At 40.8% G+C, this 12588-nt stretch overlaps 1 protein-coding gene across 1 annotated transcript; it reads left to right on the forward strand.

Moving 5' to 3' along the window:
* Window positions 1-5740: 5740 nt before the first annotated feature.
* On the forward strand, window positions 5741-12012 carry STYK1 (serine/threonine/tyrosine kinase 1; the record flags this gene model as incomplete). Its single annotated transcript, XM_081999140.1, has 9 exons — window positions 5741-5807; window positions 6714-6857; window positions 7856-8104; window positions 8386-8567; window positions 9895-9978; window positions 10228-10436; window positions 10676-10716; window positions 10985-11081; window positions 11808-12012. The coding sequence occupies 9 exons, from the start codon at window positions 5741-5743 to the stop codon at window positions 12010-12012; spliced, it is 1278 nt and encodes a 425-aa protein (XP_081855266.1).
* Between the last annotated feature and the right edge of the window lie 576 nt (window positions 12013-12588).

Raw genomic sequence — 12588 nt, forward strand, 5'->3', positions numbered from 1 at the left:
GTCACTAAGGTCTTCCGAAGGCAGAGGAGACATGATATGTAGTCTAACAAATACATAGCTTTTTGCAGAAATGTGTCCTTAGACCTCAAGTTGTTAGACTTGAAACCTGTGGGACTTGTTTTTTATTTGTTTTGGACGCTGGTTTTAGTAAAATGGTAGACATTACAGGGGAAGAAGTCTCTGTTTCACTGTTTGCTTTTCCATGGTGCTTTTCTTCTTCCTCTTCTCTCACATTCAATGTTGACAACTGCTTGGCTATCCTGAGCCCACACATCGTGGTTTCACTGCCATTTTCATTCCAGCAAGTCCCTGATTGCTTCTCTCTCTTTCAGCTGCATGGCCAGGGCACTGCGCTTGTGCATAATGGTTGCCTAAGCCTTGACTGCCGGCCATGTTCAAAGGTCATGTAAAAGAGGAGGAAAATAATAAAAGCAGTACAGAAATGGTGACTAGAAAAGCTTGAGAGTATGGTTCTGCAACCATAAGAAATTAAATAGAAGGCATCATGGTTAAAGGACTTGTTTTGTCTTTTATCAGTCAGGCAGTATGCTGGACTGAAGTGAGTTACTCAACTGTTCTTTATGTGCCTGTAGTCACGTTACAGTTGGTCCTCACAATTAGTGCATGAAAAACACCTGTAAGAATATTTTTCTAATAAAGTGGTGTGCAGTTAATGCAGGCCAGGAAGTCTGGAGAAATAAATACATTAACTTCCATATCAGCTCATAGCACAGCTTAAAAGAAATGAAGATCCAAATGAATCTTAACCTTTATTTGCATCATATTTAATTGATTTAATCAGCTGTTTCTTTAGACAGAATAACGAGTCAGTACTCAAGGATATACACATTTGCAGTGATGATGGGAGCTGATGTTAGTTCCGAAGTCAGACATAATCACTGGAAAACTGTGTATTTACCATGAATATGTACATCTTATTTTCCTGAACATGGCAAGAGCAAATAGCAGGCAGGTTCTGTGCATGCAGTCTCAAGCCATTTGTTCCCATATATTCCATGGACATGTAAGACTTTATATTTCTCTTTCTTTTCAGTCTTCACCACAGTGTCTCAGGCTTTTTGACTCTTATGTCCTTGCACTTTAAATAGCATAAATTGAGCCTGATGAGAAATTTAAGTCCATAAAATGCGAGAGAGGATTATTTCAGGGCAGATCACCTTCTTGGTCTAATTTACCACATTGTCATATGCATGCTTGTGCTAGCACTAAGGGGACAGTATACAAATGGGAATGAATGATGGGCGGCTGGAAAAATCATAGTAGGGCTTATGCTGGCACACAGTGCCTGTTGATCTGTGCTGACACAGGGAGTGGTTTCACGATACAGCTTTATACTAAATAGCCGTTCACTACCCCAGATAGCAGGAGATCAGTTTTCCCTGTTCCTACTTCTAGATGTGTGCTCCTGCCACTTCCTTGAGCCTGTGCTGGCACTTGTTAAATTGCTTGGTGAACTAATACTAGTCACTTAAAATGTCAGGAGATTAACATGGCAAAAGAAAAGTTAATTTTTCATGCTGGCTTAGTGGTTTGAATCAGTTTACCATGTGATCAATTGCACATCTGGGAGTGAAACAAGGAGTGAAAGAGAGCAGAGAGAAAAGAGATACTCCCTTCTTTCTGCATTGGTAAGTACTTAATTCAGCTCAGCTGCATTCACAAAACCATATTCACATTCAGTATTGCAGCTTCCTGAACTAGTTTAAGCTGCCCCCACATCTGCCATCTTTTACCTACTTACTCCTGTCCCTGTGTTGCCCTCTGTGCTTTGTCTAAATTGCCAGAGCAGCAGATCAGCTTGGCAGACAAACATGGCTGGAAACAAAACACCACCTTTTTCCCCAGTGTTCATCCTGTTGGCAAACGTGCACAGAAGAGCAATGTCAGTGTAGGGCAGATATGGGGGCTAATTAACCTGGCACTGTTGCCAGGCTGTGAAATTGCTGTGCCACGTGCAGTTCACCAAGTAGTCTGCTGGTAGCAGTTTGCAAATGGTGTTGACTGTAGGTTACCTTCTGCTAAGGTTTTGTCTTGTATCTGTCATTGTCGAAGAGCAGCCACTTCTGCTATTTCTAGGTACCGTGGTCTTCGTTGTATACTTAGCTTTGACATGGGGCTTTGGATTCAGATATTAGTCAGAGAAAGGTTTGACTGCTATCGTTGTTGCAGTCTGCTTGGAGCTGTGTAGTAGCTGAACATTGTTAATAATACATTGAGCATTGCCCTCTAGGCCACCGTATCTGCGTTGATACATATTCATTTCCCTCTGCCCCAGCAAAAGCTCCCACATTTCTCCATATCTGTTTAGTGGAAACCCTGCTCCTTCCTGAGCTCTAGCCAGGGGAAAAAATACCTTTTCAAACCTCATTCACAAAGACCTTCACAGCCCCATGTTGCTCCCACTCAGTCCATTGTATTGAGCTTTGTTCTAGAAAAGCTCATTTGCTTTCTGGTCCCTGTTATCAAAGGGAAGGTGTCTTTCAGGAAGGCTCTGGACTCTGAAACTGAGCTGGAACATACCACCCTTACCTTGAGCCTTGGCGTTCTGAAGAAAGAGTGGCCTAGTACTGTGCTCATTACCTATCATGTCTGATTTTTTATTGTACTGCCAACTAGATTTCTTAAATAACGTGCTAAGTCACACTGAAGTGCTGCACAATAGAGGACCTGATGAAAAAATATGCATGTCCGAGAGAAAAAAGAAAGTTCCAGGTTTTGTGTAAACAGTAAAAATAATGAGTTTCAACTGAAGGAGGAGGAAATCAGAATAATCTGAAAGATTAGATAGGTCCAGGGAAGGAGAGCAGACTGTTGAAGCAAATACGTTTTTGAAAGTAAACAATAAAGAGAAATGAATTCAAGTGAGTGGATTTCAATGCATGTAAAAGACTAATAAAAAAATAGTCGAATAGTAACTAGGCTGACATTTACTTGTGACTGCACAAATTGTCTAATGCAAATTCTGAATTGAAGTAATACAGGATACGTTCTCCTGTGCTCGTGATCCAGGCAGCACTGTTCTTGGTGCAACATAACACACAGACAAGGAGAGTCAGAGTATCAGTGAGGTACAAGTTTTGAACCTCTTAAGGTATTTTTGTCCCCCTTATCCTGGCTTGGTACTGGAAAACTGTCTCTAATAAAATAAGTAGTTGAGCACTGCCAGTATGCTTTCTGCTATGTGGTGAGCATGCACCTGTACATTGAAAATGTCAGTTCCACATAATATCCATGTGTCCCCTACTGGTATGCTACAAAAAATATTTATTAAATATATAATGTGAGATCTGTGGATTTCCGAGTTGCCACTTGTCTTGTGAGGATGGAAATGTAGGAACTGCAATAATGTTACTGTTAGCCAGCTAAGGTGCAGAAAAAGCTTAGTATGAGAATTGATTTGGTCTCGGCCTGGAAAGTAGCACAGAATTATCTTACTAAGTGCAAATTCTTTTCCTGCTTCCAGAGTTTTGCAAGAGGATAGACACATACAGTGTAAATGGACTTGTCTAATCAAACTTTTCCGGTGGCAACACCTGCGCAGCTCCATAAGCAACAGCAACAAATGGGAGTGCCAGTGCAAATAAAGCACCAATGGCTGCCAATGGGCTTATTTCTGGATCCCATAGTTCTGCCCTGAGTATGGCTAGAAAACATGGGTGCCACCCACTGCCATTGCTGATAGGAGGTGCATAAAGGGAGTAGGTAGCAATCTTCTTTAGCGAAAGGGGACCCGTGTAGACATGGTTGCTGAGTCAAAGGGTTTTTCCATGGATCTTTGCGACTGTATGAGCGTGTTTCTGTGGTAAGTGCAAGTTGGTATGTATGTGCTTATATGTGCCTGTGCATGCATATTGTTTAAATGTGCGTGTGCATTTCTAGTGAGCATCTGTACAAAACAAAGCCATTAGCTAGTGTTAAGATGGAGCTTGGACTGTTTATGATTCAGATTATACAACATGATTGCTAGCTAATGGTCCTAAAGTCTATTTTCCTGTGATGCCATCGTGTCTTTCATATCTGTGTGCACCTGAGTGTGAAAGAAGCTAGGACTCTTATGGCGATACCTGTGTATTTGTGTGTAAGTGTGTGTGTGTGTCATAGTCAAGGTAGGTTGACTTAAGTGTGCTTGCCTTCAGAGTGTACCTGAAAAACTTGGTGTTACTGCTGTATTATTGCTCCTTTGACTGAATTCATGTTGTAACCACACCCCGAAACCAGGTGAATTTGCTAGCATATTAAGAATCAAAGGAAATAAAAAATGAAACAGACTTTCTGTGATATCTTAAAGTGCAGACATATTCTATTTTCCTTTTTCTGCTGCCTCTGTTGTGCAACTGATAAAGCATAATTGCACCCGTTAATTTTAAGCATGAGAACAAACTCTGTTTAATGTTTCATCCATCACCAACTTCCATAAAACCATATTAATGTCAGTAAGAATGCCATATACTATTATTAACACTTGCCATTGGGGTTAATTGCCTTGAACTCATAGCTGAAAATAAAGTAAGTACTTACAGGGTAAAAGTCCCAATGCCTATAAAATGTTCTAGATGATAGTGTTTGTGAAGGTGTTAAGTCTTAAATTTTTGGCAATGATTTTAAGAAACGGTGGCTAAATGTGCATGCCTTGCCTCTCTGTCAGTCATGACTATTCAACACACTGATTTTTAGAATTTAGAAATAGTAGTCCAGGTTGTCTGCTGATGTAAATCGTTGCAGCACCACAGAGCCTATTCCTATCTTATGACTTCAGTCCTTAGTAAAGACAGTAGACTTAGTGTAGCAGTGGGGCCTCTTCTAAAGTGCTTATTCCAGAGGATAAACAAAAAGACATACACCAATTTGAATTGAAATACAAATTTCTGCAGGGGTAATCTCCCCCTGTGGTGCAGAACAGCTGAAGTTCTACATCAGGGATGTGTAGAACATAAAGACACTGGCAAACGCTGGTGAATCTAGCCCTGTCTGAGCGGGGTTGTACATGACAAATGCACTTACACAATCAGAAGGTTTTGTAGGTGTATGATTGCAGATGCTAAGGGATTAGTGATAGCTGAAATTACAGCTGGAAAGGTGCACTCTTGCACAGGCTCTGGATTTTCAACTGCAAATGCAGAATAGTTACAGATATTGTGCTTCAGATTAATAACAAACCTGGCAATGTTAAGGAGTCAGTACCAGAGAACCCTAATGACAAGACTTTTTTTCTCCTTGTCTTTGTGGCGCAATAGTACTAGTTGTGGCAGGGGCTGTAGTCAGGAATGACATTTTGTATGCATGCTGCTGATCTGTTAATGGACCAGAAGATAATAGGTTGAGCCGTTCTGGCATTTAGGTAGTGTGTTAGCTAGAAGTGTATTAGCTGTTATTAGCTACTCTTTAAATATAATTAAGTTCATGGCTGTACATTTTTGTACGTATGCCAGCCTTTAGGCCTAGGAGTACCCAAGTGCTTGTGGAACACTGTAGAACAAGCTTAATCTTGAATTCTGTCTGGTCATGCAGTGTACGATTCATAGGATTTGATAGTAGATATCTGTAAGCCTCAAAGTCCCAGTGCTGCTTCTTCACGCAACCACTGATCATAAGGGGTAGAAAGCTCCATATTCAGCTCACTTGTTGCTTCATAAATCATCCTTCCTCCTGATAAATTTAATTAATGTTCTTTGTGTCTGTGCAGAGGACAGGTTGGAGACCCACTTGCTTGTCATTGAACATGGCAGGGGATGTAAAAAGATTCACACGCATGCTACTGGAATGCAACAGCAATGACAAACTATGTGGTAAGATTCACGGATTCATATATCTGTGATACTTAAGTAATAAGCTTTCACATGCTGAGCAGGAAGGCCAGCTTTGCTAAAAAGTGGGCCAAGCCCTTCCCCTTCCTCCATCTTCATCCTGGTCCACACAGAAGGATTTGACTGAGCTCTCCCTGCATTGTGTCTCAGGGTAGAAACTTTCAAGATGATGCAGCCTTTGTAGTGAGATTCATCTCATATAATTTTAAGCCATTTGAGAGTATATCTACTTTGAATGAGACATAATATAGTCATTAAAGATTCCCTAAGGACCAGTCTTGGGAGATTTTGATTTCATGACTTTCTGTCATCTTTGGGAACTGAAGTGTGGTCTTGCCCTATGCAAAAATAGCACCGCCTCCAAATCTGGGAACCTAAGAGAGTTAGTTACCTGCAGCATCCTTGTTAATTGCAGTGTCCTCTGGTCACATCCAAACCAGGAGACAACACCCTGTTATCTTTAAATGCTCCCTATAATTTTAATAGAAGGAGCTGAACATATACTTGCATGTGTATTTGTGATGGCACAGCAATATCCAGCCCTTCCCATTTCCCTCCTATCCCTCTGCCAGGGTCGGCTCTGTTTCACTGGTGGATGATACTTACACGGAACTACAATTCCTATCCTCTGTATTAAAGCATCTAAATAAGTGACCTTAGGTGCAGAAGTCCCAGTGGTTTCATGCAGTTTAGATACTCAGCAGGGTAAAACAGAGTGGCAGCACTAACAGTGTTCAGTTGCTATTCCAAGGAGCAGAGGTTAGATACACGTGCCTTTGGGGTTGAAAGTTACTGAAATAGGTTATTACTACTTTGTTATACAGAACCAATGTGCATCAGGCAGTGCTGCTTATTCCTTGGCTTCCCATTTTCTTTTTCTGCTGATAGTTGTGCGTGAATATCAAACTGAAGTGATTGTTGTCCCAGTTCTCCTTGTGGGTTTTTTTGTCATCTTGCTAACTGTGATCCTTTGGCTCCACTGTCGAGGCTTGCGAGCAAAGCAGGAGCAATCATCGTCATCGGGACACCAAGGTAAAAATGTGTGTTTCAACCAGAGGAGAGAGTGTTGGTTTCAGTGGCCAGAAGTCAATCCCATTTCCCCATCGCTTGAGCTGTTAGGCAATAGCATTTATGAAGAGCCTGAGTGGTATTGAGCAATCCAGTGAACATCAGGAAAACTGGGAACCCTGATTTACCCTACTTCCAGTAGTAATAAAATCTGTAGTGTAGATAGAGCTGAGAAGACCTAAAGCAGCATACCATATAGGCTCATTAACGTACCGTGGTAACATCACTTGAGAGCTGCAAAGTGTGTTTATGTAACAGCTTTCTAGATGATACTGCAAAGGAGACTTTCACTGGGGTAAATATGAATTACAGTAGTTTTGATGTAGATCTGTAGACCACACCTAGCTAATCCATTTCCTATATTGTCTTTTAAGAAATTTAGTTTCAAGCTACTGTCTCCCACTTCCTGTGGGGACAACAGGAAATAGAACAGGTACTGGTGAGGGGGTAGGGAAAGGCTCGTTGGTACTGCAAACACATGTTGCTGTGTGGAAATGAAAATCCAGTTCTGAACTGATTTTGTGATTGTAAGAAGAAAAAGCCTCTTCAGCCTATGTAAAGGGAAATAATTAAGAACAAAGATTAATTTTGTTAATTTTGTGGGAACACCTACATATGTTATGAAAGTGCATGTCACTTTCATAACAACTAGTAGCTGGTGATAAAAGAAAATGGTCAGCACATGGGAATCAAGTACAAATGTGTCTTATCTAGAACGTTTACATAGTTAAATATAGTAGACATCTCCAGACTCATTCTGCCTTTTCATCAAATAGAGTGGGAGATAAATTCCTTTACCTCTTCAAGGACCAGGGTAAGATACAATGACAGTTCCTTACTTTTTCCTGATTTCCAAAACAGTATGGAGTAAAAATGAAAGAGGATAGAAGGACAGGTATTGCCACCTGCTACAAGAGTTCATCTGTCTGCTTTTATGGATCATGTGTACTTGTTTTTGTCAGTGAATGACAAGAATCAGCAGGAATCCAGCTCAACAGAGAACCACTATATCCAGCTGAGTGAGACATCTGTAGAGAGCATGCTAAATTCTGCATCCTTGACTCTGAAAGAACTGGAGATATCACGAGAGAAACTCTCACCAGGCACCTTGCAGCTGATAAAACATGGCCACTATGGGAGCATCTACAGAGCACAATTGGGAACTGGGAAGCTCGGGAAGACTAAGACTGTAGTATTGAAAGCCTTACAAGGTAAGGCACATGGCCAGGATCCACTTTGGTACAGGTCTCTGTATCAAAGACATGATGCTGCAGTCATTACTGGGCAAGAACAAGCTGTGTTCAGTATCATGTTAGCTAGTCAGTGCTGTTTTGGTTGGAGTGTCTTGGTAGGACTAACGAAGATTGCTGTTCACGTTGATTTTAAAGCTACTCACTCTGCTCTTTGCTGTTTCCATTTGTGTTTTTTTGTCGTGTGGGTTTTTTTTTTTGTGTGGGGGGTTTTTTGGTCTTTTTTTTTTAAATTTTTTCAGACCCGGCTAGTCCCCAGGAAGTAATGGATTTCCTGGGGAGGATTAAATTCCATCAAAATCTTGGCCATCATGAGAACCTGGTTGAACTGGTTGGATGCTGTGTAGACCAGCTCCCACTTTATATGATCATGGAAGACGTGTCTCTTGGTGACCTTTTGACATTTCTATGGACATGTCGGAAGGTGAGTCAAAAGAAGCGATGATAGAATATCTTCTTAAGTTCCTTAGGTACAACCCATAAATCATAGATGATTGTTTTAATCTCTCCATGCATCCATCTGTATCAGTCTAAACTATTTCCATCCCCCAAAAAAGTTCTACAGAAGTCTAAACTGGAATAGAAATAGTGGGTATCTCGATTGATGTAATATAGTTTGGAGAAGTTGACATACTTCTGTAAAGCGTAGTCCTACTTTGCAGGCAATTGGAGTGAGAGTTGATACAGCTACCTGAATTTCTAAAAAGTTTTAAATAATGTCCCACTCCAAATGCTTTTAAGAAAACAGAGCAGTTACGACACCAGGGAGAAGGTCATTAAATGACAACTAATTGATTAAAAGATGAAACAGAGCATAAAAGTGAAAGGTTGGTGCTTGCATGGGGAGGTCACCCATGAAGTTCTGCCGGTGTATATGTTAGGACCTGGTGCTGTTTGTTGCATGTATCAATAACCTGGAAAATAGGATGACAGTGAGGTGATGCAAGTTGCCAAAGATACCAGCGAGTAAAGGCAAGGGCTGACCTTGAGGAATTGCAGAAGGATCTTCCAAGGCTGAAAGACTGGCCAATACAAATAACAGATGAAATTCAGTATACTTAAAAATGAAATTATGCCTGTGTAGAAAAGCAATGCTAGCTTCATATATGTAATGATGGCCTCATATCTGCCCATTGCTGATGAGGACTGAAATCATGGGACTGATGGTATGAAAATATACAGTCTGATGAGAATGTTAATTTAAGCCAAAAAAGAAACCAAATATTAGGCGTTATTAAGAAAGGCATAGCAACAAAACTCTGCCATGTCACTATATAAATCCATTATTCTCCTACATCTGGAACAATAGATACAGACAGATTGCTCACGGTCTTGTTCAGCAGCAGGATAAGGTTGTACCAAATAACGGCAGTAAGTGCCGTGTCCAAAGCAAACAAATGGAGGTGGTTCTTCATTGAAGTGGGGAGTTGACTAAAGGAATTTTTTGCCACTGACTTCTGTGGATTTCAAAACTTTACATGTGTTCAAGACAAGAGTGAATACATTCATGGAACATAACCTTTCAGAGGTTACTGAACATGTTGAAACCATAACCATCTCAGGAAGTCCTTAAGTTGAAAATAGTTGGGGGCTGGAAAACACGGGAAAAACATTGTGTGCTTACCTTACTCTCTTTCTTTTATCTAGGTATCCACCAGATAAATTAGATTTATTAGATTAGAAGGAAACATTCCCTAGTATCCTACAGCTAGGGCATTTGTTTGATCCAAGGTCTGCTCTTTTGTTTCTAGGATGTAATGACAATGGATGGCATTCCGTATGACCTCACTGAGAGGCAAGTATATGAAGTTGGACAACAAGTTGCAGCAGCTCTGGTAAGTCTGCTCACATTTGCTGCATTTTTCCTTTCCTGCTTGGTTGCAACACAAGTCTGCATAGTGGCCTATGTCGTCTTGGCCTAAACACTGAGGATGTGCTTTGTTAAAACTGAGCCAAATATGCTTGCATTATTTTGGCACGCATACACCTCTATTCCACAGCATGGAAGACAGGCATAAACTTAGTGAAAATGTATATAAATTATTTTAAAATTATCATGGTCTCTTTCTTTTCCATCTTTCCAGGCTTACCTTGAACAGAAGAAGTTGTTCCATGGTGACATTGCTGCCAGGAATGTCCTCCTTCATCACAACTTCACTGCTAAGCTCTGTGGTTTCGGTCTGGCCTATGAAACTCACACATATGGTGCCAACTCAGTCACACAGATTGTGCCAGTCAAGTGGCAAGCTCCAGAGCAGCTCCTGAAGAAACCCCCCAGCATCAAGGCAGACATGTATGATTTAATTTTTGACTAGAAGTCCATCTGTGTGTAAGGCCTGTCTCTTTCACTCCTTTATGTGTCATGTAGTGTCCTGAAGTTCACAGTAAGGCACATCTATTCTCAGCATAATGCTTTACTTTATAGCTCATACCTTCTCTTCTCATTTCTGCAGGTCATACGTAGTCATGTATGTATTTAAGCTAGCTAGCTAGAATGGAAATTTAACATTGCTTTGCTTTCTTTTCTTGCAGATGGTCTTTTGGAATTCTACTGTATGAAATGATTACATTAGGTAAGAAGATTTAATGATAATAGACAATATGTAAGGAAGCAGCAAGTTAACAAGACCCAAACCCTCAAATTTCAGAATTTGGATCTTGTAAAGTAAAGTTGGACCATGTAAATAAGCATCCCATTTTTTCCAACTTGCAAAGTTTTGACAATTCCTTTTAGACTTTGTCAGTGTGAATCATGGTAGGAAAAAAATGGATTCTGGTATGGAAGGAAGGCATTCTTATACAGAAGCTGCTGTCTGCAACCGTTACCTCTTGCCCTTCCAGGTGCTCCACCATATCCTGATGTGCCACCTTCTGACATCTTATCATACCTGCAGAGACAGAACATTATGAAGCAGCCCTCAAGCTGCCAGCAAGCCATGTAAGCCACTTGCTTTATGGATAATTAAAATTGAGATCTGCAGAGCTAAATGGAAGTGAGACATACAAAACTAGGTCTTAAAGAAGAACTCTTAAGTCTAGACTATACAAAACGGTAACCTGTTAGCTGAGGAGACTCATTCTCACATGTTTGCCACATGTCCTTACTGGATTCTGCTGCATAAAATTTTGATTGCCAAAACTGCTCCTTCTTTTGAAAATGGCTTGTTTCTGTTTCCATGTCTGCCCTTGCATTTTGTTGCTCCACTGCTTCCCTGCAACATGGAGGACTATCCTGGAGTAATCTTTTTCCTCTTAAGTTGTGGGATTCTCCCTGAAATGAACAAAGCATCCACAGGGAAGGTCTAAGGCATTGTATTTCGTTTTGTGAAGACATAATTTCTTTTAATATTCAGAGGCTTTTTCTTCCATAAGGAAACCCAGTTGCTGTTTCAAAAGGGAATACCGAACAATCTTTTTCCCTTTTCCTGTACTCACAGTTGACATCCTCACAAACAACTGCATGCATTATTATGTGGTTGCAAATTTCAAAGGGTCACTGAAAGAACAAGAAGTTCTTTCAATGACCCTTTGAAATTTGCAACCACATATGAAGCAGAAAAAGAGGAGGTCTCTAGACACTTTAAATACGAGATTACTTGACGGTAGTAAAACTTTGACTTGGTGCTTTTCATTCCCAGTGCCTCCTTACTTCTCCATCTTACAGGTATAGCATCATGAAGTCCTGCTGGCAGTGGAATGCAACTAACCGGCCTTCTCCAGTAGACCTGATGCAATCCCTACAGACAGCTATGAAAACCAGCAATGACCATGCAGTACTGCAGGTGCCTGAGGTAGTGGTGCCTGAACTCTATGCTAATGTTGCTGGTGTTGATGTGCACAGTCTAGTGAGTGAATACACTATACTCTGAAGGACCTTTTCACACGCTGGTAATGGGGAAGTCTCTGAGTTTGCCCTTTCCAGACACTTTACAAGCTCAGAATGAGGTGTGTATGTTGGGAGGGATCCCTTTATTTTTCAAACACATTTTATATATCAGATCTCTCCTCCACATCTGAAACATCAAACTTTTAACATTATTATTTTTATTACTGTTATTATTATTATTATTATTAAATCAACCTGTTGATACCACTCTGCCAGTGGTAATTTGGGAGCAAAGTGGGTTTAGGAAGCTGTAGAAAATGTAATGAGAAACTTGAGTTACAGGAGTGTGTTAGGTTTGTGTGGCAAGTTTTTTTTGTGGGGGAGGGCTGCAGGGGTGGCTTCTGTGAGAAGATGCCAGAAGCTTTCCCCATGGCTGATAGGGACAGTTCCAGCCGGCTCCAAGATGGCCAAAACTGAGCCCATCAGCAATGTTTGTAGCACCTCTGTGATAACATATTTTTAAAAGGGTAAAAAATACTGTGCAACAGCAGCCGAAGAGAGGAGTGAGAATATGTGAGAGAAACAGCTCTGCAGGCAGCAAGGTCAGTGAAGAAGGAGG

The sequence above is a fragment of the Phaethon aethereus genome (genome assembly GCF_964289735.1).
Source record: "Phaethon aethereus genome assembly, chromosome: 1".
NCBI lineage: Eukaryota > Metazoa > Chordata > Aves > Phaethontiformes > Phaethontidae > Phaethon > Phaethon aethereus.